The sequence below is a fragment of the Piliocolobus tephrosceles genome, chromosome 1 (assembly GCF_002776525.5).
Source record: "Piliocolobus tephrosceles isolate RC106 chromosome 1, ASM277652v3, whole genome shotgun sequence".
NCBI classification, from domain to species: Eukaryota; Metazoa; Chordata; class Mammalia; order Primates; family Cercopithecidae; genus Piliocolobus; species Piliocolobus tephrosceles.
Window position 1 is genome coordinate 137,689,890 of NC_045434.1, and position 27,869 is coordinate 137,717,758.

Below are 27,869 nucleotides of genomic sequence, written 5' to 3' on the forward strand. Positions count from 1 at the left end.
CTGTAGTCCTAGCTACTCAGGAGGTTGAGGCAGGAGGATCACTTGAGTTTGAGGCTGCAGTGAGCTATGATCACACCACTGCACTCCAGCCTGGGCAACACAGAAATATCCTGTTTTAAACATAAGTGAAGATTTAAAACATTTTAGGCCGGGCGCGGTGGCTCAAGCCTATAATCCCAGCTCTTTGGGAGGCCAAGACGGGTGGATCACGAGGTCAGGAGATCGAGACCATCCTGGCTAACACGGTGAAACCCCGTCTCTGCTAAAAATACAAAAAAAACTAGCCGGGCGAGTGGCGGACGCCTGTAGTCCCAGCTACTCCGGAGGCTGAGACAGGAGAATGGCGTAAACCCGGGAGGCGGAGCTTGCAGTGAGCTGAGATCCGGCCACTGCACTCCAGCCCAGGTGACAGAGCAAGACTCCATCTCAAAAACTAAAACTAAAAAATAAAAAATAAAAAATAAAAAATTTTAAATGCTAAAACAGAAGTTTTTTTTTATTTTTTTTTTTTTTTTTGGTAGCCAGTATTAGTTTACTCATTAATACACATCCCAAGAAGAGCTAACCCTATGAGATTAGGAAGGAGGGCAAACTATTTCAATCATCTTAGTAGTTTAAAGGCTTGGTTCTCACTAAGATCACTTTATCTTTGACCATAGACTTTAGTGCCAGGGCTTATTTTCAAGACTGCCATAAAATGCAATGTCCTTAGTCAACTTGTAATAAGCAAAAACTACGAGAAACTTTGGATTTCTAAGCATCTTACCATAGAAATAAAGTTGGAAACTCCTGAACAACTATAACATATCACGTTATAAAACATCAAAGTGACCAGCATGCCTAGAAAATCAGGACAGTGAGTTTTGTATGGCCCCAATTTCAACTGGACTTACAGACCTAGTGATGAAAGGATAAATTATTTAAATTTTCTTTAACAGAAGTCAGTTTCCAAGGACAGTAGGCTCCTCTTACCTATGATTTTGCTTTCTGCACTTTCGTTTACCTGAAGTCAACGATGATCCGAAAATGGGTAAATACAGCATAAGATATTTTGAGAGAGAGGGAGACCACATTCTCATTACTTTTATTACAGTATATTGTTGTAATTGTTCTATTTTATTAGTCATTGTTATTAATCTCTCACTGTGCCTAATTTATAAATTAAACTTTACCGCAGGTATGTATGAATTTAAAAAAGCAGTGTATATAGGGTTTGGTACTATCTGTAGTTTCAGGCATTCACTGGGGGTCTTGGAATGTATCCCCAGTATAAGGGGGGGACTATTATAAATGAGATGGGACTCTCTGACATGTATCTGATTAGTAAACCTTGCAGTTCTGATCCCAAGAAATAAGACTGACTGAAAACATAAATACTAATTCATGAAGTAAGTGGACTCATTAATTAGTTCTAATTCCCCAAACTAGGTGGGGCAAAATTGTTTTTCACAAAGTTCAAGACTTGTTTTTTTTGTGGGGGAGGGGGTGGAGAAGATGGAGTCTCGCTCTGTTGCCCAGGCTGGTGTACAGTGGTGCGTTCTCATCTCAGTGCAGCCTTGACCTCACAAGCTCAAGCAATCCTCTCTCCTCAGTGGAGTAGTCAGGACTACAAGTGCACGCCACCATGCCCTGCTAATTTTTTTTTTCCCCATAGAGACAGGGTTTCACCATGTTGGCCAGGCTGGTCTTGAACTCCCAAGCTCAAGTGAGCTGCCCACCTCAGCGTCCCAACGTGCTGGGATGACAGGTGTAAGCCATTGCTCCCAGCCAAGACTCTTTGAACTGCTGCTTTCCCCCTAAAGGGCAGTTCCCTTCCTCTCTCGCTACTTCAAATTAGGTAACCTCTTTTGAATCATATTTAATTATTTCCCCCTTACTAACCTCTTGCATGAAAAGGTATGTTGAAATGTTGCTGGGTAGGTTGGTATTCTGTTTATCCTATTTCCCTCATTCATTTATTGATTCCTTAAGGGTAATTCTCTATTGCAGTGGTTTTGAATCTTATGTCCTGAAAATTACTTCACTAAAGAACTTGGATCCTACTATGGTGGCAACAAATAAAACTCCTGCTTACATACATTCTATTATTATACTTCTTATTTACTGGATTATTGTAATGATTAAAAACATTGTGATACTATGGTAGGGAGTACATTTTGTTGGAATAATGATGGCAACTAGCATTTATTTAGCTCTTTTTAAGATCAAACAATGTTCTATGTGCTTTGCATCTGTGACTGATTTAATCCTCTCACCAATCTAATGGGTTGGGTACTATTAGGGGCCTCATTTTTACAGATTAGGTATCTGAGGCACAGAGAGGTTAAATGTCTTGTGGAGTCACGCAACCAGAGCCAGTATCTACACCCAGGCCATCTGGTTCCTGAGCCAATATTCCTAGGGGCTATGCTATGAAATGATTCACCATATAAAACCAAGTATTTCATTAGTAATTAAGCATATAGTATTTTGGAGTATGGATTTTACCACTACAGATCTGAAATGAAGATAGATTAAAAATTTGCAGAAACAATACGGGCAAATAAGAGAGGCAGAAAATGGTACATTGGTACATTAAGCGTGCAAGTGACCATGGGGATTAAGGAGAGTGAATATTTGGAAATTTTAATGAAACCATGTGTCCCTCCCCATTGATGATCTGCATACCACTGGTAGTGAGCTACTGCTTTAGTAAACATCCTTCCTTACTACACCTGCTATGTATGATTCCAGGCAAAGTGGGCTCTTGGGGAATGTTGGTATCTGCTATAACTTGGTTTATCTGACTCCTTCAAACCTCTGGTTGAAATTTGATTCTCAGGATTGGAGGTGGGGCCTATTGGGAGGTGTTTGGGTCTTGGGGATAGATCCCTTATGAATGGCTTGGTGCTATCTTCATGGTAATGAATGAGTCCTCACTTAGTTTCCAGGAGAGCTGGTTGTTGAACATGGCCTCTCCCTTTCCTCTCTCTTGCTTCTCTCAATATGTGATCTCTGCACAGCTGGCTCTCCTTCACCTTCTACTATGAGTGGAAACAGCCTGAAGCCCTCACCAGAAGGAGATGCCATCACCATGCTTCTTGTACAACCTGCAGAACCGTGAGGCAAATAAACTTCTTTTTAAAATAAATTACCCAGGCCAGGTGCGATGGCTCATGCCTGCAATGCTAACACTTTGGGAGGCTGAGGTGGGCAGACGACTTGAGGTCAGGAGTTTGAGACCAGCCTGGCCAATCTGGTGAAACCCTGTCTCTACCAAAAATACAAAAATTAGCTGAGTGTGGTGGTAGGTGCCTGTAGTCCCAGCTACTTGGGAGGCTGAGGCAGGAAGATGGCTTGAACCTGGGAGGTGTAGGTTGCAGTGAGCCGAGATCATGCCACTGCACTCCAGCCTGGGCCAGTCTCAAAAATAAATAAATAAAATAAAATAAATTACCCAGCCTCAGATACTCCTTTATAGTAATCCAAATGGACTAAGACAGTGTCTGATTGGAAAGTTCATTAGTTCTTTCACTCACTTAACACCCATTTTTTCAGAACCGGTCCCTAAAAGCTCACAGACTTGTAGGGGAGACAAACATAAAAACAAATGATTACAACACAGTAAAAAAAAAAGCTAGAGGCATATGCAAGATATACAGTGGGGAAACTGAGATGAAGAAAAAAAAATGGTGGGGGAAAGAGTGTTAGGGAGAAAAGGGTACCCTAGAAGTTTCCCTAAAGAGGAGGTGTTTGAATTGAGTAAGTTCTCCAGGAAGACAAGGAATAGGGAGGGAAATTCTGAACAGAGAGAGCAGCATGTGTAAAGAGTCATAAATATGAAACAGGATAATGTGTTCAAGGAAATGCAAATCCCTTAATATTATGGGGACATAGGTGCAGGGAAGGAAGAGAATTAAAGTTGAGAAGGGTTGAGTAGGGGAGACTAGAAGAATATGAAGGAATTTGGAGCTTTACTGGAGGTAATGGTGAGCCAATAAATAGTTAGAAGCAGGAATGACACAATGAATTTAGTGTTCAGACAAATTGAACTCCAACTTCTTCCAATTGATTTTCACACATAAGCAATGTATTAAAAAGTAATTAAATATATGAGAGATTTTTGTATTTCTAAAGTGGCCATTTGCAGTGAGCATATGTTTTTTATGCCTACTCAGCATCCATTCTTTTTTTTTTTTTTTTGTAAACGCACCTGATTTTCTTTTGGGGACTTACCCACCCCCAATGCCTACAGTGTCCTACCACTATGAAATAAATTGTCTTACTCTCCTTGGCTGAAGGTTGGGCAAGGGATCTAAGCAAGAGTCTTCCAACTCCTTCAGGAATTTGAATTTTGTGAGGGGTGACTTAAGGATAGGACAAGATTAGGTTTGATCCATCTGGTATCAGCACCTCAAGGGGATGGTGCTGCACTTTCGGTTATCCAGGTTACCGAAGTTATTTCACTTTCTGAAGCTAGGTTCCCAGATTGCCTTTGATTTCCTGAATTTCCCCATAATGTTCCAGTAAATTCCATGTTTACTTGAGGTAACAAATTCTGCTCAAGTCAGGTGCAGTTCGCTTCTAAGCTAAGAACCTTAATTTATCTATCACCTGGGAGGATGATCAACTTACTTTTATCTGCTGAAAATTGCTGGAAAATTTGTACTAAGGTTGTTGTACTCCTATCAGCCTAGACACAGCAGACAGACTTTATCTCTCTGGGTCTTGGTGCTGAACCTGTGTGCTGGCAAGAAATGGACTCACATTTGCTTTGCTCTCAGAACCTGTAGACCTTCTTCATTCTCCTTCTCTTCTCCCCTCAGTCACCAACCTGGAACAGGAGGAATCTCTACTTGTGAAAGTCCTTTTAACTTTATATTTCTGATCATGACACTTTTTTATGTTTAGTATAGAAACATCTCCTTCACAAAAACACTTGTGTTATCCCAAGACTTTGGAAGAATAATGAGAAAGACTTGCAGGCCTCTTATGCTTCCCATCCTGCCCCAAAGCTACTCAGAGGCCATAAACACATAATTATCTATGTGCTTGAATGTTGGGGGATGGGAGGTGCAGGTTGGAGATAGAACAAAAATGAAAAGGCACAAAGGAAGAACATAAAGCAAGTTAACAATTCACAATACTTCAGTAGCTTAGTAATAAAAATGATGGTGCCTTTCAACATGTCTTTATTATCATTCTTTATAATCATTTTGTTTTTATGTTTTGTTTTATATTTTACCCACAGATGGGTAGTATAAATTTACTACTTGATGTATTGGGTTGCTTTCCTGGGTACACAGTAGCTCTTTTAGTCACTGTAATATCAGCAATGATGATGCTTATATCTGAAGAGGAACAATCTTCATGCATTTTTCAAATCATCCGAAAGAGCTATCAGAAGCCACACTTCCCATCACACAGCCTGTTCATCTGCAACACTGGCTTTTCAGTCACTGGCTAGGGGTGATTTAGTCAACTTTTTCATGCACACCTTCAACTTCTGGCATGCAAAGCTTTCTGTATGCTTTTATGTAATGTGAATCCAGATGGTGGATTGTATGTGGGTGCAATAAATGACTGAATGTTTTAACATGTTTCTTGGCTGGAATTTATAATGGTGGAGTTTCTTTCCTAAGCTTCCATGACTGCCACATTCTGCAATTATTTTCACCAGGTTACATAGACGTTCTGATAGAATCAGAGACCAAGGAAGCTAAAATGGTTTTTCCTCTAATCCTGATCACACTTTTTTCCCCTCTCCTTACCTAATTTATTTCTCTGCCACAGAAACTTGGAACTTTGCAGTACAGAGAAGACTGAGGCAAACAGGGAGAATAAAGGCACTGAAAGGAAGGGAAAGTCAGTAAAGGAAGTTGGAGAGAGAATTGAAAATTTGAAAGATAAGGTGGAATCAATACCCTTAAAATATTTTTAAGCATTCAAAAGCAAACAATTGGAATTAGTCAACAACGACAATAAAATACTAAAAAAGGGGCACTTATGCCTCCTCTTCTCATACACCTGCACCCCCGTTCCCCCATCCATTTCCCATTCCCAAACCATTCTGATACATGATGTTTCAGCTGCATGTTGTGTTAGAGGCCATTTCACAAAAGTCACAATTATCTTGAATGTTATTTTAATATGCATCTTAGAGCTATAGCTCGTTATTACAGTATTTGAATTCCTCTAATTAAACAGAGAACTGCTTCGAATTGCTTTGTCATTACTAAGTAGTGAAGTTATCCCTCTTACAGGGGACTGTTTGAGAGGATAACCAAAGATGGGAATCAAGATTTGGACCCACCTCTTACTACTACTATCCTCATGATGGAAGTAGCTTATATTCTGGACCCCACAGAACCACTTTCTTTTTTTTTTTTTTTTTTTTTTTTTTTTTTGTATTTTTTAGTAGAGACAGGGTTTCACTGTGTTAGCCAGGATGGTCTCGATCTCCTGACCTCATGATCCGCCCATCTCGGCCTCCCAAAGTGCTGGGATTACAGGCTTGAGCCACCGTGCCCGGCCCACAGAACCACTTTCTATTCTTTTCATGTTTGTAGTTTACTTGCTGTGATTTCTTTGTTGAGATCAGGTCTCACTCTGTCACCCAGGTTGGAGTGGAGCAGTTTGATAATGGCTTTCTGCAGCCTTGACCCCCTGGGCTCAAGCAATCCTTCTGCCTCAGTGTCCTGCTGAGTAGATGGGACTACAGGCACATGCCACCATGCCTGGCTAAATTTTTTTTTCCTTAAAAGACTAGGTTTCCTAGCATTACCCAGGCTGGTCTCAGACTCCTGGATTCAAGTCGATCCTCTCACCTTGGCCTCCCAATGTACTGGGATTACAGGTGCAAACCACTGCTCCTGGCCTGTGATTTCTTTTTACCTGTATATCCTTGGTAGTATTTGAAAACTTGTGTTTGACTTCATCTGTTTTCTTTGGATATGAATGTAGCTGGTAGTAATATAAATGGTAGTTTGCTTTAGTGATGGCAAAGAAAGCCTATTTTGTTCCTTTCATTATAGGTTTGCCTTCTAAGTGGAAGCTACCTTCAGACAAATTTAGCATTATTTTTGCTAGCAAATGCTTGTGCCATGCTGATATTTCTTTTTTCTCTCTCTCTTTTTTGATTTCCTGATAAAATAATAAATCCCTTTATTCTTTCATCCAGTCAGCTTAGAAGGGGAATGTGAAAGATGACTTCATCCATTTTATTCTTTGGAGATTTGCTTTACTAATTACCCAGGCTTTGACGTCCACATTTCCACATTTGCTGCCATTTCTTGATGCTGTAGTGGATTTCTCTCATAATCTCTTATCCTTTTAACTTTACTTCCCAGAGGCAAAGGACTTGCTCTGTACCTGACTGCATTACGAAACACCTGTTTGCCTGACCCGCCCCTCCTCAGGCTGCACCACCCAGGACACTATGAAAATGAAGTTGCCACTAAACGGAAGTCAGCAGTACTGCACCGGGTCCAGATGAACGTAAACCAACATGGAACCCCCAAGGCCATGCTCTAGAGGGCCAACTCTGAACCTCCTTGAAGTAAGTGTTCAGCCAGGTTATTAATTTGTTTAGTGTTGGTTTTTGAAATGCTACTTTATTGGGTCTTTAAACATTTGATGCTTGGCATAGAGGCACGAGATCTCTAACTGTAGGGCTTCACTGAATGAGGGTGATCACTACCAGGCTCTCTCTCTTCTTTTCTGTTTGTAAGGGCCTCTTTCTCTTTTGTTGGCTTTTTTTTTTTCTTTTTCTTTTTTTTTTTTTTTTTGACGGAATCTTGCCCTGTTGCCCAGGCTGGAGTGCAATGGTGTGATCTCGGCTCACTGCAACCTCTGCTTCCTGAGTTCAAACGATTCTCCTGCCTCAGCCTCCCAAGTAACTGGGATTACAGGCCCCCACCATCATGCCCAGCTAATTTTTGTATTTTTAGTAGAGATGGGATTTCACCATGTTAGCCAGGCTGATCTCGAACTCTTGACCTCATGATCTGCCGGCCTTGGCCTCCCAAAGTGCTGGGATTACAGGCGTGAGCCACTGCGACCGGCCTTGTTGATATTTTATACTCTGTGCCTTGGAAGAAGTACTTCCTAGGAAATTATTTTATTTTGCAGCAGGCTGGCAGAAGTGAAAAAGAGACTTGACAGGAAATGGAGGTAAAAATTCAAGGATTAATTAAATTCATACATTTTATCTTAGATTCTATATGGCTCACAGACAATATGTATAATTCATCTGATTCTCCCAGATTATCCCAAATATTATTTATTATTCATTCAACAAGCATTTATTTATTTATTTACTTTTGAGATGAATTTTCACTCTTGTTACCCAGGCTGGAGTGCAGTGGCGTGATCTCAGCTTACCGCAACCTCTGCCTCCTGGGTTCAAGAGATTCTCCTGTGTCAGCCTCCTGAGTAGCTGGGATTACGGGCACATGCCACCATGCCCAGCTAGTTTTTTATTTTTAGTAGAGACAGGGTTTCTCCGTGTTGGTCAGGTTGGTCTTGAACTCCCAACCTCAGGTGATCTGCCTGCCTTGGCCTCCCAAAGCGCTGGGATTACAGTCGTGAGCCACCGCGCCTGGGCTAACAAGCATTTATTAAATTGAGTACTTGGAAAATAAAGACGGAGAGATTTCAACTAGAAGGTGAGCTCCATGAGCACAGGATTTTTGTTTATTTTGTTCACTGTTCTATTCCTAGCACTCAGAACAGTGCCTGGCACATAGGTGATACTCAATAAATATTTGCTGATGAATAAATAAATGAATGAACACTAGTGTGATTTAAAAATATTCATTTTAGAATAAGAGGTGTATTATGTACATCCGATGTAGGATTGTGAATATAATAAAGCCTATCAATTAGAAAAGGGCCTTAGAAAGACTTGACATGCAAGTGTCAGAGGAGATATGCTTGCTTGTGTTCAGAGTGGGCAGCTATTTGGTGGTCCAGATTGTTTTACCTCAAAGGAAAAATGTGGTTAAATTTTTATTGTTGTTGTTGTTGTTGTTTTTGGAGACAGAGTTTCGCTCTTGTTGCCCAGGCTGAAGTGCAATGGCTCAATCTCCACTCACCACAACCTCTGCCTCCTGGGTTCAAGCAATTCTTTTGCTTCAGCCTCCTGAGTAGCTGGGATTACAGGCATGTGCCACCATGCCTGGCTAATTTTGTATTTTTAGATACAATTAAATTTTGTATTTAATTTTTGTATTTTTAGTAGGGGTTTCTCCATGTTGGTCAGGCTGGTCTTGAACTCCCAGCCTCCGGTGATCTGCCTACCTCAGCCTCCCAAAGTGCTGGGATTACAGGTGTGAGCCACTGTGCCTAGCTGAATGTGGTTAAATTTATCTTTTTCATTTTTACTCCTTTAGAAGGTAGAAAGACTCTTTATTTAGAAAAACAATGAATTAGTTCTATTTATTAGTCTTTCTGTGCTCATTTAATGCCTGTGTCTAAGGAACCTAAGGCATTGACCAGGTGGTCTTATTAAACCTCACAGCTCAGCAAGGAAGTTGTGAGCAGAGCCAGCTCTTGGCGTAGGCAGTGTGTACTTCTGCCTACGGCAGGTGCCACACCAACTCTCACTAGAGTTTCTGTTTTTGAATTTTGTGTTTGTTGTTCCCCTATTTTTGTATGCTTCTTACAGCCAGAAGTAAAGAGATGGGGAATTAGAGATGGAGATCTGCAATGCTGCTGAAGGGCTTGGCTGGCACCCTCCCTCACCCCCCTTCTTTCCTGTCTACCTGACTCTGAACATCTTTTACCTCCTTTGCTCCTCCAGTGGCAAAGTAAAAGTAGGCACCAAATGCAGACTTGGCCAAGTGAGCTACTCAGGTTGGTGCGGGGTGGGGGCAGGGCACCACCACCTTTCTTTTGTTGTCTCAGGATTCACAACTTCAGAGTAACCGTTTGGAAGTTAGGCTGTGTCTATGGCAGTAAGAACAGAAGTTCTGCCTTAAGCTTTAGCCATTATACTGTGCTATAAAAAGCATGTAACAGCCTAATACTTTTATGTTGCAGTTGAAGTGTTATGGGATTTTATTTTATAACAACTTAAATCCAACATATAAATCTCTCTCAGATCAGCCAGGCTTTGTATTTTTTCCTTTTGTAACTCATTCTGAGTTGATCTAAGACAAACATTCCTAAACTAGCAGGGTAGAAAGGACAATGTGGTATAGCGGGAAAAGCCCAAGAAGGCAAATCAGGGCTTAGTTCTAGATTGGACTTGGTTGCTAACTAGCTTTTTGTCCACAATGAGTCAAGATTCTGGGTCTCACTTTCTTGGTTTATAAACTAAGAGAATTGCATGAAATGAACTACAGCACTGCTTTCAGCTCTCAAAGGCTCAAGACCTTTTGCCTCTTTCTACCATTTTGAAAAATGAATATAAAGTGTTAGAAAGAATCCTAGCATCGGCTGAGTAAATGTTAGTTAAATCTGAGTTAAAATGAATATAGCCAACCCACTCAGTTAGTAGAGGAGGGAACTACATGAGCACAGAAAAATCAAGTTACTTGCTTAGGTCACATAACTAATTAATGGCAGAAACCTGACATTCTAACCACAAATCATGAGTTTTTTTTTTTTTTTTTTTTCAGAGAAAACTTTTGGTGATCATGGTGGGTGTAGAGTAAGCAGTAGTTCTCACAAAAGTGTTAAATTCTTATTTCTGCTAAGTTGGTTAGCATTGCCTATTATGATAATCCATGAGTATCTTGTGCCAAAATGCTGCTGGCTATTCTGCAGAGACATGTGTTGGTTGCTTTAGAATTAAGCACAGACCAGAAACTCCTGGAGGAAAAAAGGCCACCCCCTTTTTAATCACTCTTTTTAATTTTTCCTTCTGACTTAACTTTTAAAATTGGGCTGATTATTCAAATAGTAGAGGAGGTCAGAAAAGTCTGTTCAGGCGGACAAGAACCAGGAGTTCTAGTCCAGTCTCTGTATGGGGTTTGGAGAATCTGGGTGGCTGAGTGGCATAAACTAACATGAAATTGGTAGCTCTCTTCTCCATACAGTATTTCCCTGCTTAGAAATGAGGGTTGTCTAAGTATGAACTCATCTTCATCTCCGAAGCTTGGCTCTTTCTGACTTCCCTGTTTCTTTGAACAGTGTCACTTCTTCAAGCTACTCACCCTTCAAACCTTAGTAATCTCTGACTCCTCCCCTTTCTCTGATACAGCTGAAACAGTTGCTAAACTTCATGGATTCCTCCTTCACAATATGTCCTGCATTGTTTTATTTCTTCATTCCTATTGTTTTTCACGTACGTAACTTAAAGTCTTATCTTGTGAGTAGTTAAGAATGTGAGTTTGGAGTCAGGTAGAACTGGGTTTGAGACCTAGCTCTGCCAGTTACTATCTGGTGTCATTGCTTAATCTCTTTGTTCCTTAATTACTTTAACTTTAAAGTGGAAATAATAATTGTGTTGATCTCAAATAATTGTGAGAATTAAAGAACATAAGTAAAATACTCAGTACAGTGCCTAACATATAATAAGTGTTTAACACATAATAGTAATTATTATTGTTCACCCTCCTAGTTCATCCTGCTTCCTCCTAGCAGGTTAATGCCCCTAAAGTCTGGCTCTGACATTGTCTCTTTCTTACCCTCAAAGAGAAGCATCATCACAGGGTTGTTGAAAGTTGACCTCTGCAGTTGGACTGCCTGGGTTACCATTTACTGGCTGTGTGATCTTGAGCAGCTTCTTAACTTCTCTTTGCCTCAATTTTCTTATCTGTAAGACAAGGATAGTAGTATCTACTTCAAAGGGCTACTATGAAATTCATATTATTTAATATTAATAGTATTTTAAAATGTTTAGAGTAGTAAAATGTTTTAAAATTTAAAAGAAATTTAAATTGTTTAGAATTAATATTTATCAATATTAGTGTTTGATAAATAAAAACTTACACTGACTTCTTGAATATCTGCTATTTCATGAATATGCTTGGTATTTCTCTGTATTCATTTCCTTGGTTTTGCTCTTTCTCCCACATAGAATACAGGGTGGATTACTGGAAGGAGTACTTCTAGCCGTGGGAGAATAGTAGGTTGTACTTATGTGCCAACTTTGATTTCTTAAGAGTAACTACCTGGAGATCTCTGTTGCAAAAAATTCTGAGACTTTGCGTGCTTTCAGTGGGAAAGATTGACTAGTGTGCTTCCGTTGGGCCCTGAAAGAGAAGTGGAGACCTAGTTTTACATTTTACCACAATAAAGAAGAACTTACAATGTTTTCAAAATAAAAATAATTCAGTTTTCAGGGTATAGATAAATTTTCTTTTCTTTTCTTTCTTTCTATTTTTTTTTTTTTTTAGACAGGGTCTCACTTTTCCACCTAGGCTGGAGTACAGTGGTGCAATCCTAGTTCACTGCAGCCTTGACCTCCCAGGTTCAAGTGATTCTCCTGCCTCAGCCCCTCAAGTAGCTGGAACTACACGTGCGTGCCACCACACCCGGCTAATTTCTGTATTTTTGTAGAGACGGGGTTTCACCATGTATTGAACTCCTGAGCTCAAGCGATCTGCCCGCCTTGGCTTCCTAAAATGCTAGGATTACATGCGTGAACCACTGCGCCCGACAAATTTTCTTAATACTGAGGGCTAAAGGAAAGGATTTTCCATGGCTCTTTATAAATAATAAATAACTTTCTTGTAATTGCTTGATTTCATTAATTTCTCCCTGCATTCTCTGAGGTAGGTAATATTATTGTCTTCATCTCCCTTTTACAGATAAGGAAGCAAAGGCACAAGAGGTTAAATAACTTGCATCAGATCACACAATTAATAAATGGCAGAGCTGGGATTCAAACCCAGGTAGCCTAGCTCCGAAGTCTGCACTTTTGGCCACTTTACTACATATGATTCCAGGTAGCACAGGTCTTTGGGTTACTTCTTAAGTTTCATTTAATTTTAAAATAAGGTATCTCAATACAATTTGAGCACATTTGATTTAGTACTTTCAGAGAATTAATTCTACAAGGGCCTAATCACTGTTCAAATGTGTATCACTCTGGCAGTTTGACTTAATCCCACAATAAAATTAAGAATGTCTTGAGCAGTGGATTCAAACCAGTTCCTGCAGAACTCTAGGGTTGGACAGAGATGTTTCTGGGGTCTGAGGGGTAGTGATGCTGGCTGTCAAAGGGGCCTGAGCCTCCACTCCCACTTCAACCAGGATATCCTTGTGTTATCTATTTAAAAATTGGGATTTGAATTGGGATTTATTCTGAAGAAAGGGATCTCTGCCTTTTAAAATGTGTTTGATCATAATTCTACCTGACATGGGAGGTTTCAGAATGAAAACCCAAAGATACAGGAAAAACTGTCCATTTTTGTGCTTAGGTTCAACAAAGTATGGACAGCTGTGTAGAACTGTGATTAGAATAAAGGGCATGAGCTAATGCAAATGGACTGAGTGGGAAAACTCAGCAAGGTCTGTTCAGATTTTTCTTGGCCTCTCTCTGTGAAGGATTTCTTCTCATGGGTATGGGGTAGGACCTCTCTGGAATGAGGGTCTTAATTTCTTTATGGCCAACTATTACACAAGGTGGTGGTGGGAAAGGTTAGAGTAACAGTTTTAGACTTTATGGCTGGCTTTGGTTTCTATGACCCATTTTAGGGAAGAGGGATTCTAGTTTTTTTTTTTTTTTTTTTGAGATGGAGTCTTGCTCTGTCACCCAGGCTGGAGAGCAATGGCGCCATCTGGGTTCACTGCACACGCTGCCTCCTGGGTTCAAGCAATTCTACTCCTCAGCTTCCCACATAGCTGGGATTACAAGCTCCCGCCGTCATGCCTGGCTAACTTTTGTATTTTTAGTAGAGACGGGGTTTCACCGTGTTGGCCAGGCTGGTCCCAAACTCCTAACCTCAAGATATCTGCCTGCCTTGGCCTCCCGAAGTGCTGGGATTACACTCATGGGCCACCGTGCCCAGCCCTGGATTCTAGTTTCTAGACTAGGCTTGACTAGAGGGAGGGGTGAGAGACAGGAGGGCAGGAGAAGGTCAGAGAGAGACTTTGCTCTGAGGCTGCTTCTTAGGCCTTCACTTTGAGGTATTTTTTTTTGAGCCCCAACGTTAGTCAAGAGCATATGGTTAAGCTGTCTTATTTGCGTATAATAGAAAAAAAATTATATCTAACTTCAATGAATTTTGAAGTATCTTGAGTTTTCAATTAAAAAAATTCTGCTTTTAATCATAAAGCATGCTCAGGTTACCCTGATATCTGAACAGTTTCCTGCAATCTACTTTTCATCAAATCCAAATATGTGTCAACATTGATTTGATATAGAGGGGAGAATTGAAAAAGAAGTGATGTGTAACATTTGGAAGAGGGATCTTTGGATATACTTATAAGAGTCTAGGGAGAGCTCTGCACATACCCCTGTTCTCCAGAAACTAATTTGTGAAAATGCAACTCACTGGGTCACCCAGGCTCCTGGATTAGGCTGTAGGAGGACACCAAGAGAGATACCATCTATCTTCAAAAAAGATATAGTTCTATTAGCAAACAGTTTTTGGTATCATAAAAAGTAGGACTGTGGTGCTAATTATTCAAAACTTTGAACCAGTAGCTTGTTTGGACTTGGGATGCATTGCATTATTGTCCTGTAGCAGATTTTCCTTTCTAATTTTGATTTGTTTTAGGCAGGTGGCATTTAAAATGACTTCACTTTAGGGAGCACCCACCACCTGAGAAGAGAGTAAATAGGGTTGGGAGAAAGCTAATAGCAGAAGAAAGCTAGCTTGTTATTAATGTTCCATGGAGAAAATATACTTAATAGTAATAATTCAGAGTTGATTTTGCAAGCACAACTCATTACTCCAGCTGATTTCTGAGTTTGTTGAGCTGTAACTCTAATCTCCCTGGCACACCTGGTCAATACCTTTATGTCTAAGAGTGAGTTAATCAGAAACTGATAGAATTCCAGAAGGAAAATACATGGTACTCATCATGGGCAAAGCCCTGGACACCTGCAGATTCCATTTAAATGAAGTAAAGACTTGAATTACTGCTGAAAAGAGTTTAACATTTCAAAAGTTGTAGATTTTTTTGGTAGACATACATTTTTATTTCTTTGTGGTAGACAGGCAGGAATGAAACTGCTAGGTCATATGGTAAATGTGTCTTTTTTCTGTTATACTTGAAGTTCTGGGATACATGTGCAAATTTGTTACAAAGGTATACACGTGCCATGGTGGTTTGCTGCATCCATCAACCCGTCATCTACATTAGGTATTTCTCCTAATGCTATCCCTCCCCTAGTCCCCCAGCCCCCGACAGACCCTGGTGTGTGATGTTCCCCTCCCTGTGTCCATGTGTTCTCATTGTTCAACTCCCACTTATGAGTGAGAATATGTGGTATTTGGTTTTCTGTTCCTGTGTTAGTTTGCTGAGAATGACGGTTTCCAGCTTCATCCATGTCCCTGCAAAGGACATGAGCTCATCCTTGTTTATGGCTGCATAGTATTCAATGGTATATATGTGCCACATTTTCTTTATCCAGTCTATCATTGGTGGGCATTTGGGTTGGTTCCAAGTCTTTGCTATCATGAACAGTACTGCAATAAACATGCATCTTTATAGTAATGTATAATCCTTTGGGTATATACCCAGTAATGGGATTGCTGGGTCAAATAGTATTTCTGGTTCTAGATCCTTGAGGAATTGCCACCCTGTCTTCCACAATGGTTGAGCTAATTTACACTCCCACCAACAGCGTAAAAGTGTTCCTATTTCTCTACATCCTCTCCAGCATCTATTGTTTCCTGACTTTTTAATGACCGCCATTCTAACTGACATGAGGTGGTATCTCATTGCGGCTTTTATTTGCATCTCTCTAATTACCAGTGATGATAAGCTTTTTTCATGTTTGTTGAATGCATAAATGTCTTCTTTTGAGAAGTGTCTTTTCATATCCTTTGCCCACTTTTTGATGGTGTTATTTGTTTTTTTCTTGTAAATGTGTTTAAGTTCTTTGTAGATTCTGGATATTAGCCCTTTGTCAGATGGATAGATTGCAAAAATTTTCTCCCATTCTGTAGGTTGCCTGTTCACTCTGATGATTGTTTCTTTTGCTGTGCAGAAGCTCTTTAGTTTAATTAGATCCCATTTGTCAAATTTGGCTTTTGTTGCCATTGCTTTTGGTGTTTTAGTCATGAAGTCTTTGCTCATACCTGTGTCCTGAATGGTATTGGCTGCATTTTCTTCTAGGGTTTTTATGGTTTTAGGTCTTATGTTTAAGTCTTTAATCTATCTTGAGTTAATTTTTCTATAAGGTTTAAGGAAGGGGTCCAGTTTCAGTTTTTTGCATATGGCTAGCCAGTTTTCCCAACACCATTTATTAAATAGGGAATCCTTTCCCCATCACTTGTTTTTGTCAGGTTTGTCAAAGATCAGATGATTGTAGATGTGTGGCATTATTTCTGAGGCCTCTCTTCTGTTCTATTGGTCTATATATCTGTTTTGATACCAGTACCATGCTGTTTTGGTTACTGCAGACATGCAGTATAGTTTGAAATCAGGTAGTGTAATGCCTCCAGCTTTGTTCTTTTTGCTTAGGATTGTTTTGGCTATATGGGCTCTCTTTTGGCTCCATATGCAATTTAAGGTAGTTTTTTTTTCTAATTCTGTGAAGAAAGTTAATGGTAGCTTGATGAGAATAGCATTAAATCTATAAATTACTTTGGGCAGTATGGCCATTTTCATGATATTGATTCTTCCTATCCATGAGCATGGAATGTTTTTCCATTTGTTCATGTTCTCTCTTATTTCCTTGAGCAGTAGTTTGCAGTTCTTAAAAAGGTCCTCCACATCCCTTGTAAGTTGTATTCCTAGGTATTTTATTCCCTTTGTAGCAATTGTGAATGGGAGTTCACTCATGATTTGGCTCTCTGTTTGTCTATTATTGGTATATAGGAATGCTTGTGATTTTTGCACAATGATTTTGTATCCTGAGACTTTGGTGAAGTTGCCTATCAGCTGACGGAGATTTTGGGCTGAGACGATGGGGTTTTCTAAATATACAATCATGTCATCTGCAAACAGAGACAATTTGACTTTGTCTCTTCCTATTTGAATGCCCTTTATTTCTTTCTCTTGCCTGATTGCTCTGGCTAGAACTTCCAAAATTATGTTGACTAGGAGTGGTGAGAGAGGACATCCTTGTCTTGTGCCGGTTTTCAAATGGACTGCTTCCAGCTTTTGCTCATTTGGTATGATATTGGCTGTGGGTTTGTCATAAATAGCTCTTATTATTTTGAGATACGTTCAATCAGTACCTAGTTTATTGAGAGATTGTAGTGTGAAGGGGTGTTGAATTTTATCAAAGGCCTTTTCTGCATCTATTGAGATAATCAAGTGGTTTTTGTCATTGGTTCTGTTTATGTGATGGATTATGTTTATTGATTTGTGTATGTTGAACCAGTCTTATATCCCAGGGAAGAAACTGACTTGATCATGGTAGATAAGCTTTTTGATGTGCTGCTGGATTCGGTTTGCTGGTATTTTATTTAGGATTTTAGCATTGATATTCATCAGGGATATTGGCCTGAAATTTTCTTTTTGTGTTGTGTCTCTGCCAGGTTTTGGTATCAGGATGATGCTAGCCTCATAAAATGAGTTAGGGAGGATTCCGTCTTTTCTGTTGTTTGGAATAGTTTCAGAAGGAATGGTACCAGCTTCTCTTTTTACCTCTGGTAGAATTTTGCTGTGAATCATCTAGTCCTGGGCTTTTTTTGGTTAGTAGGCTATTAATTACTGCCTCAATTTCAGAACTTGTTATTCGTCTATTCAGGGATTCGACTTCTTCCTGGTTTAGTCTTGGGAGGGTGTAAGTGTCCAGGAATTTATCCATTTCTTCTAGATTTTCTGGTTTATTTGCGTAGAGGTGTTTATAGTATTCTCTGATGGTAGTTTGTATTTCTGTGGGATCAGTGGTGATTTCCCCTTTATCATTTTTTATTGTGTCTATTTGGTTCTTCTCTCTTTTCTTCTTTATTAGTCTGGCTAGCAGCCTATCTATTTTATTAATCTTTTTTCAAAAAACCAGCTCCTAGATTCATTGATTCTTTGAAGGGGTTTTTGTGTCTCTATCTCCTTCAGTTCTGTTCTGATCTTAGTTATTTCTCGTCTTCTGCTAGCTTTTGAATTTGTTTGCTCTTGCTTCTCTAGTTCTTTTAATTGTGACGTTAGGATTTCGATTTTAGATCTTTCCTGCTTTCTCTTGTGGGCATTTAATGCTATACATTTCCCTCTAAACACTACTTTAGCTGTGTCCCAGAGATTCTGGTATGTTGTGTCTTTGTTCTGTTGGTTTCAAAAAGCTTATTTATTTCTGCCTTAATTTCGTTATTCACCCAGTAGTCATTCAGGAGCACGTTGTTCAGTTTCCATGTAGTTGTGCAGTTTTGAGTGAATTTCTGAATCCTGAGTGCTAATTTGATTGCACTGTGATGTGAGAGACTGTTTGTTATGATTTCCATTCTTTTGCATTTGCTGAGGAGTGCTTTACTTCTAATTATACGGTCAATTTTAGAATATGTGTGATGTGGTGCTGAGAAGAATGTATATTCTGTTGATTTGGAGTGTAGAGTTCTGTAGATGTCTATTAAGTCCACTTGGTCCAGAGCTGAGTTCAAGTCCTGAATACCCTTGTTAATTTTCTGCCTTGTTGATCTGTCTAATATTGACAGTGGAGTGTTAAAGTCTCCCACTATTATTGCGTGGGAGTCAAAGTCTGTTTGTAGGCCTCTAAGAACTTGCTTTATGAATATGGGTGCTCCTGTATTGGTTGTATATATATATTTATATATTTAGGATCCTTAGGTCTTCTTGTTGTGTTGATCCCTTTACCATTATGTAATGCCTTTCTTTGTCTTTTTTGATCTTTGTTGGTTTAAAATCTTTTTTACCCAAGACTAGGATTGCAACCCCTGCCTTTTTTTGCTTTCCATTTGCTTGGTTAATATTTCTCCATCCCTTTATTTTGAGTCTATGTGTGTCTTTGCACATAAGATGGGTCTCCTGAATACAGCACACCAATGGGTCTTGACTCTAAGGAAGTAGAACCTTTTGTTTTTCTGCACAACACTGCCTCCTTGTGTAATGAGAATTATCTTCTAGTCCGTGAGTGTGTATATATACCTGTATGTGTGTATGTATACGTATCTATTTATCTATAAATATATCTATTGTATGTAATTCAGTGGCTTCAACAACTCAAACCAGATAGGGTGTCTCTTTAAAGAAAATCATGTGGTGCCCACACTTGATAACTTCCATTGATAAGACAAACTGTCTTTTTTCCGGAGACTGTTTGCCCAATTTGATATTATCTATGTTTTTTTGCTATTACTCCTAATCTCTCTTACTGTACCTTTAAGTTTGTGGTGAGGAATAGAGACAGTGAATGAAAAACAAAGCACTACTTTTGCTGTTTACTACATCATCTTTGGGAGTTTTTGTGGGATAGAAGATAGAAACCTTTGGATAAATGAAAAAATCCACTAATCAGAGGATGCAATTTATATGTGTTTTAATTTTATCAAAAGCAATTGGTTGGCCCCGTGTGGTGGCTCATACCTGCATTCCTAGCACTTTGGGAGGCCGAGGCAGGAGGACCACTTGAGGCCAGGAGTTTGAGATTAGCCTGGGCAACATAGTGAGAACTTGTCTCTACAAAACTAAAATATTATCAAGGCACAGTGACATGTGCCTGTAGTCCTAGCTTCTCGGGAGGCTGAAGTGAGAGGATCGCTTGAGCCCAGGAATTCAGGCTGCAGTGAGCTATGATTGTGTCAGTGCACTCTTGCCTGAGTAACAGAGAGAGACCCTGTCAAAAAAAAAAAAAAAAAAAAAAAAAGCAGGTACAAAGTATTAAAGCTTAATGAATTTGTTACATATTTTTTCACTTTTTCCTATTTATTTTTGGTTCAGGCAGTTGGTGCTATTTGACTTCATTCAATTCATTCAACAAATATTTGTACCTGTTTAGGTACCAGGCACTCTTTTACTGCAGAGAACAAAATAGAAACACTCTGCCCTCGTACAGCTTATTTTCTAGTTGGGAGGACTGGCAAAGATACTAAAGTAAAATATTTATTATGTAAGATGGTGATAAGTGCTAAGGATAAAAAATAAAACAGATAAAGGGGAGAAGTAATGTCCACAGTGGGGAGTAATACTATAGTGTTAGATAAGGTGGCAGGAAATCCCTTACCTAAGAGGTAAAATATTTGAGTGAAATTGTTGAGGAGTAGGAGAGCAAACTGAGGGGATATATGGAAGAAGAATGTTCCATGCACAGTTAACAGCACTTGCAAAGATCCTGAGTAGAAAATATGTACTCTATTCCAGCTGTGCTGTGCAGTACACATGGGGTAGAGTCATAGAGGATGAGACCAGACAGGATCTTAGAGACTCTATAAGGATTTGGCATTTTAGATATTGTGCAGTTTTGAGCAAAGAAGTGAAACGTTCTGATTTTTTTTAATAGTCTGCAGTGCTCATAATGGAATTAAAGAGGACAAGGGTGAAAATAGAGTGGATGGCTAGAAGACTGGGTTTTGATTTCTCTTTTTTTGATGGAGTCTTGTTCTGTCACCCAGGCTGGAGTGCAATGGCGCAATCTTGGCTCACTACAACCTTTGCCTCCCGGGTTCAAGCGATTCTCCTGCCTTAGCCTCCCTAATAGCTGGGATTACAGCTGCCCGGCACTATGCCTGGGGCTAAGTTTTGTAGTTTTAATAGAGCTGGGGTTTCCCCATGTTGGCCAGGCTAGTCTGGAACTCCTGACCTCAGGTAATCTGCCTGCCTTGGCCTGCCAAAGTGCTGGGATTACAGACGTGAGCCACTGTGCCCAGCCTGGATTTTGATTTTATAATCACCCCATCATCTATTCCGGAATATGCATGCCCTCATGAACTGAGAATTTGTTACTAATTTCCAGGGGTATTTGTCATGATTAAGGTTTGTTATTAATAATGAGTTACCATATAATAAAAAAGTTGAACACAAAGTAGGGAATCCTTTCTGGAATATTGAACCACTGGCTGAATAGTAGTCATCAAGGAAGTTTTTATTTAAAAAACAAGTGATCAGATTTGGGAATAGAGATACAATCATGATTCTAATTAATATTTTGTGTTTTTAGAAACATCCCATATTACGAAACTGTGACATGTAGAATGAATTTAGGACATTTAGATGGAAAAGAGCAGTTTGTTCCTGACTGTAGTAATGTAGGTTCACACAATTTCAACTAGGAAGGTCTGTTGACAAGAAACAATATTAAAAGATACTTTCTTTTCTTTTATATGTAGAAACTCACACCAGTCACACAGCTGGTGTGCAACTTACACCAGCTTTCACACCAGTCCTACTTTCCAGAAAAGATTTTATTTGTGTTGTACTGTTTGTGTTTTCCTAGAATTACATTAAATGCACTTGACTGCACTGCATTGCTATCATACTGAATTCACTTTATGTTTTGTAATTAATGCTTGGAAAACTTTAACATTATAACTCCCCAAACTAGTCCCTGACAACAGACTGCGGTTTCTATATATACTGCTAGTAAGAGGTTTAGCGTATTTTTTAATTTGCAGAGATTCCTTATGGCACTCTTCCACACAGGTATCATTAATTTGAGTCTTGGAATCTATAATAGTGTTGGAGATGTTCCACTAACACTGATATGAGAGCTCTCAGGGATCCACCTTCCCCCACCACTCGCTGCACAGAGGGTCTATCCCATGGCTTGATACTCACAAAAATCTTTCATTGTTTGTTCATTCAACATACATCTATTGAATGCTTACTATGTGCAGGCTGCTGTGGGAGGATGAAGATTTTCAAGAGTCAAAAGAAGTAGCCTAGTGAATGTATAGATTGCCTCCTATTTATACTTTTCTACTAATAGCAACCATCCTTAGGTGTTATTAGTCATAAACTAAAAATGAATCCTAGCTACATAAAATATTACAAATATGTGTAGAACATCACCTTTTCTTTATTGACCATGGATTTGAGTATCTCTGTCTTCTCTCCTCCTCAGGCTTGGAATAGACAAAGATCTATTTTCATTTATCCTTCTACTTCCCATCCATTTCCAAAGTTCTTAAACATTTATTTCACCTTGTCTTATTATAGATGCTAATTCCCTCTCATTAGCCAAGCTTGTTAGTTTGACACAAACCCAGTATTCAGACCTTAAGGAATAGCTCTATCAGTTCTAGGAAGGATTATCACCTGTGTTTCCTTAATTATGTTTCCCTTGGTAAGAGAAAGAATCCCAGCTTTTTGCCTACTCTGGGTTTAGGGCCAGTTTTAGTTGCAGTGTGGAATTTTCCTAAGCACTCCATAGTCTTGTTCAAGGCCCTTCTCCTTTACAGGCCCTCAGGGCCCCTACACTGCCCTTTGACTCCTTGAGGTTCCCTCAGGATCACTTGACAGACCTCCTTCATCCCAAGAGCACTCTGGGTCTCTCCTAGCCACCTTTCCTCCTTCAGTCCTCCATCTAGAATTTTACAGGATAGATTTTTGAACAAACAGATCCTGACAGATCTCCTTAAACCATGGCAAATATCAGCGTTCCACCTTTAGGGTAGCTGCTTCATAGAATTATAATCATAGCATATTTTTAGAACTAGAAAGAAATTTGGAGCTTATCTGTTTGTTGTTGTTGTTGTTTAATCAGCATGATATTTGCTTAAAAGAAGCCTTGTTTGGATGTCCAGTTTATAAAACAAGTAAGAGTAGAGCTGTGCTGGATGGAGGGGCAGTGGGTCCCCACTGTCCTTCAACTTCTCATCCCTGAATTCCCAGAACAGCCTCCACATACCATCAACATATTACTCTACAGAAGACCTCCAAAAACTACCTGATTTGCTAGCTGAAGATTGCCAACGAGTTTCACTTTGTACTTCCTCCTGCCCCTTGGAGGTCTGATCCCTGTTCTCATGAACTTGAGACTATTGTCTGCCTGCCTCCAACCTACTTAGAGGGTCTCACACCAGCTCCCTGGCAGTCACAGGCTTAACAACACTTTGCAGCAGTGAGTGTCATGAGGCTGGGTTTGATTGATGAGGGTCCTTGAAAATATTCCAAGAGCCTGTACACAAGTGCTAAGTTTTCTCTTATTATAACATTACACTCTTAAAAATATTTAGCAAAAATAGAGACTTGTGAAAATGTTCTCCTTTCCAGTGAGTGACTGTGGTGAGAAAGTACTTCCCTGTGAGTCTGCAAAGACACAAAACATTTCTTGTTCTCACTTCAGCTTTTGACCAGCAAAATCCAGCTGAATTTTCTTTCATATCAATTGTTTCTGTCCTCAGAGGAATCTAGATGCATTTTCATTACTTTAATGGAAGCGGAGGGAGGATTGGCATGAAACTGATAGTTGTGATAGTTTCTGGAAAGATCCATGTTAGAGAAGAACAGATTGCTTTATTTACGTCCTCCATATGACAATTTAGGACAGATAGAAGATAACCAGGAAGGCTTGATGTAGAAATCTTAATTTAGCTTAGGCTCTGATTTAAAAATAAAATCCTGTGTGAATGGTGGGGGAAGAAGAAGGGAGCAATTGGAGGACTTCTTCATGTTTTACAGCTGGTAATTAAATTTTGCCATCCTGTTAGACCATATATTTTGAGGAGGCAACGGAATATAGAGGAAAGCACGTGGGCTGTCAAGTCCTTCCTTACTTCCTTTATTCATTTTTTGTCATTAATTTATGATTTATTTTTCTTCCTTCTTTCCTTTCTTTCTTGAACATTTTTTTAGGTTTCTAAATGTGTTTGGAATTGTTTGCTGCTGAGGACACAAGACTGAACTACACAGTATGGAGCTTACAGCCTGGGGAACATTATCATTCTACCTTTGTCATTTACTAGCTGAGTGACCTTGGGAAAAGAATAACTTAATCTCTCTGAGCTTCAGTTTCATATTCTGTAAAATAGGAGTAATACTGACTTCTCACATGGGGGCAACAAATAAATGAGAATTGAATGAGATAATGTGCAGATTACTCCCCTAGTATGCCGGGTACATAGTAGGGGCTTAAAAAATTGAAGCCTAGGCTGGGCGCCGTGGCTCATGCCTGTAATCCCAGCACTTTGGGAGGCAGAGGCGGGTGGATCACAAGGTCAGGAGATGGAGACCATCCTGGCTAACATGGTGAAACCCTGTCTCTACTAAAAATACAAAAAATTAGCTGCGCGTGGTGGCGGGCGCCTGTAGTCCCAGCTACTTGGGAGGCTGAGGCAGGAGAACAGCATGAACCTAGGAGGCGAAGCTTGCAGTGAGCCGAGATTGCGCCACTGCACTCAGCCTGGGCGACAGAGCGAGACTCTGTCTCAAACAAACAAACAAACAAACAAACAAAAAAATTCTCAAAACCCCTTGCAGACTTCAGCTCTGTCTTTCACTCTCCCATTGAATCAGCATTTCAGTCCTTTCAGCCTCTCTGTTCTCTGGATCCCATCTCAGTGTCAAAAACTGTCAACCTCACCCTTCCCCCTTCAGCGCATCCTTTCTCTCCATGACAACTTTATTTCCTTTCATGTTCCTCCTGCACACCACAGGCAAACATTCGCTGCCGCCATCTCACCAGGACACCTGTTTTGTCTGCTCCATTGGCCATGGCAATCTATAACTCCAAATCCACCCAGTTACTAGTTTGTTTTTTTTTCTCTCACTTTTGGCTTACCTGTTGCTGCTGGAGAACACTGCTCAACCACACCAATGTTCATCTCCTTTGATTTTATATTTCTTGTTTTACTGTTCCCTCCATGCTGCCTTGAGAGGCTTTTACACATTTTTAGTTGGTTTGCTCTTCCTTTCCTTCAATAACAACCGCTGTAGCATGCAATCTCTGCCTCTCTTTGCCCTCATCTTTATGCTGTCTTCCTAAAATCATCCTCCATCATTCAAAAGTCACGTGTACCTCCTTTGCTACTTCCTAGTTGTCCAGGACGAAAATGTATTCTTACTCTTTTCCAAATTCAATTAGTGCTCTTGATCCTTTCCTCCTTCCCAGCTTCTCTTGAACCTGGTAGAACCAATAATTTCTTCTCTTATTTATTGCTCCCTCTTCATCAGCTCTTCCTCATTAACCTTCAGACATGTTCAAGTCAGTCAGTCTCTCATCAGGGTGCTACCTTGCTTTTCTTGATTATTGCCAAATTTCTTGATTGTGTTGTTTATCCTCATTACTTTTACCTTCTCATTTATCATTTAAACAGCCACTGAAATTGGGCTTTCACCCAGTTTTCACACTACTATACTGAAATTCCCCTGGGGTCACCAGGGTCCTCTTAACAAAGCCAGTGGTTTCTTCCTTGGCATGTCTTTGGTTTTTGACACGATTGACTTCTTTCTTGAAAATTTCTTCTTTGACTTCAATCCAATAACAATTTCTATTAGTTTTTCTCCAAAATCTCTAAGCTTTCTGTTTCACTTTCCATTAATGGTTCCTCTTCTGCCTATTCATTAAGTGTTGGTGATGTTCCCTAAGTTTCCATGCTCAATCTTCTTTTCATTTTCTACATTCTTTCTTAGAATGATCTCACCCATACTCATGATTTCAACTGTAACATATAAGTTGATGATTTTAAAATTGATAACTCCATGCCCCAATCTTTCTCCTGAACTCTACTCCCTCTGCTAATAGCTAACTGGATAAATTGCAGGCACCTCACATTCACTGGGGGCTTACTTGCCCCTCCACAATCTGACCAGGCCATTCCTACCACTTCTCACCTTTAATGTTAGTTGCATTCAATAAAACCTGTGGTGCAAGACACTTAAGACCTCTGTGGAATTCTCTCTCTTTTTCCTTTTCCTTCTTTACAAGTGACTAGTGATTAGTAAAAGTCACTAGTTAATTTTATAAGCAATTTCCTCTCCTGGGCCTTTACAAAAATTCATTGGCATCCCAAAATAATTTTATTAAGATGAGAAGGATCTGAGTCACTAGGCCCGCTCTGAGTTAGAAACAGGCAGGGCGTGGTGGCTCATGCATGTAATCTCAACAGTTTGGGAGGCTAAGGTGGGTGGATCACTTGAGGCGAGGAGTTCAAGACAAGCCTGGCCAACGTGGTGAAACCTCGCTTCTACTAAAATACAAAAATTAGCCGGGCCTGGCGGTGCACACCTGTAGTCCCAGCTACTTGGGAGGCTGAGGCAGGAGAATTGCTTGAACCCAGGAGACTGAGGTTGCAGTGAGCCGAGATCATGCTACCATACTACTGTACGCCAGCCTGGGCAACAGAGCAAGACTCTAAAAAAAAAAAAAAAAAAAAAAGCAAGAGAGAGAAGAAACAAAGACAACCTCAAGCAGTGGCATGTGGTCAGATTTTTGCTTTTTGTCTCATATATAGCAGGAAAGAACTTTTCAGGCATCATTTCAGTAAGTTTCTGATATTCTTGCAATACAGTTTTGCAGGTAAAGCCCAAAGTTATTTGCTAAAGATGTCTAATTGCCCTTTTCATTTTGTTTTAAACTGAAAAAAAGCAAAACAAAGCAAAACAAGGAAACAACATCCTGGACTTCTTGGTCAGCAGGGGGAGCACTATCACTTTGCTCTGGGAAGATTTTCACCAAGGCAACAACTATCTTTTAATATAGACCACATCCTAGCAACGAGGAGGAAAAAAATAATGACACGATCGATACATTTGCTCCCTGGTGGTTGCAATTTTTAAACACAGCTTTTTTTTTTAGCCTTTGTATTTGAAAAATGTTTGCTTAGGAAGAGGTCATCAGCTGTCTTTTCATCTTTTCTGTCCTGCCTTTTAGTCACTTTCTAATTTGAGAGAAAAGTATTTAATCCAGAAGACAGGGTTTTAAATGTGTCGTGGAGGCTGATGTTACAGCACCTGGTTAGTATCTGGGCTATGTCTGTGTGACACAGAAATAAAGACACTGATTTGCTCATTTTATTTAAACTAGTCAATACAGTGAGAGAAATCAGCCAAACTGGATTTCTGTCTAAAGTGACCTTTTGTTTGAGTGAATTGATTCAAGGAAATTGAAATGGGGACACGGTGTCCTTCTCAGACTCAGCTGGAGCAAAGCCTATCAAGCGAGGGTGGCAGCATCATTAACAGGAAGCATCGGGCAACTGGGCTCTCATCTGGCTCCTGCTCTGTGATCTTGGACAGAACGTGTAACTTAACTCTTTGTACCATGATTTCTTCTCTTGTAAACATCTCACACTTTTATGATGAGGAAATTATAAAATGGATTTGGAAGCATCTTGAAATATCAAGAAATGTCTATATAATAATTTACACAAAAGACCTAGCTTGGCTCATATATATCCAGACATATATAAGGTATAGAGGCATATATAGTACATATATACCCTATGTGTACATATGTATATACGTGAGTGTATAGCTTAATCCATATATTTATATCTATGTAAGATATATATACACACATGTAAGAGATATTATAATTATACACATAAAGGAGGTGTTTAGGTTGAAGACAATTCTTTCTGAAAGTATGACAGTTTATAGTAATTTCCCCACTTACAGAATAATAATCACTTACAGGCAGAAATAATGAAGAATCCAGGACTCATTTGATAATCTTTTACTTCCTAAAATTCTTATTTGGTGAAGAGAAGTTTATATCACTTATTTTCCACGCACGTTTTATAAAGAAGGAATTCTAATCTCTAGATGCTGCTTTAACTAAAGCTGTCCTTATCTAATAATATACCTGATTAAATGCTCTGCCAGAGTATTTTTCTCTCATCTCCTTTGTACCCTGAATGGAAGCATTGCATCAAAATATTTCTACAAGCATTTTAAGAGAAATAGATGAATAAGAGGAAATCTAGTTGGCA

General features: G+C 39.6%; 1 protein-coding gene and 1 long non-coding RNA gene across 2 annotated transcripts in view; one reads left to right on the forward strand and one right to left on the reverse strand.

The window, feature by feature from the left end:
* LOC111540370 overlaps positions 1-11,737 on the reverse strand; it is a 13,048-nt gene extending 1,311 nt beyond the window's left edge. Inside the window, exons 1-2 of the long non-coding RNA XR_002730962.1 lie at positions 11,613-11,737; positions 4,747-4,813 (exon numbers count right to left, since the gene is read on the reverse strand). This is a non-coding gene — a long non-coding RNA (uncharacterized LOC111540370). The remainder of the gene's footprint in view (positions 1-4,746; positions 4,814-11,612) is intronic.
* The window catches only part of LOC111540355 (uricase), an 89,778-nt gene continuing 69,389 nt past the window's right edge, over positions 7,481-27,869 (forward strand). Inside the window, exon 1 of the mRNA XM_023208658.2 lies at positions 7,481-7,537. Coding sequence (XP_023064426.1) covers positions 7,487-7,537 — 51 coding nt within the window. The 5' untranslated portion in view covers positions 7,481-7,486. The remainder of the gene's footprint in view (positions 7,538-27,869) is intronic.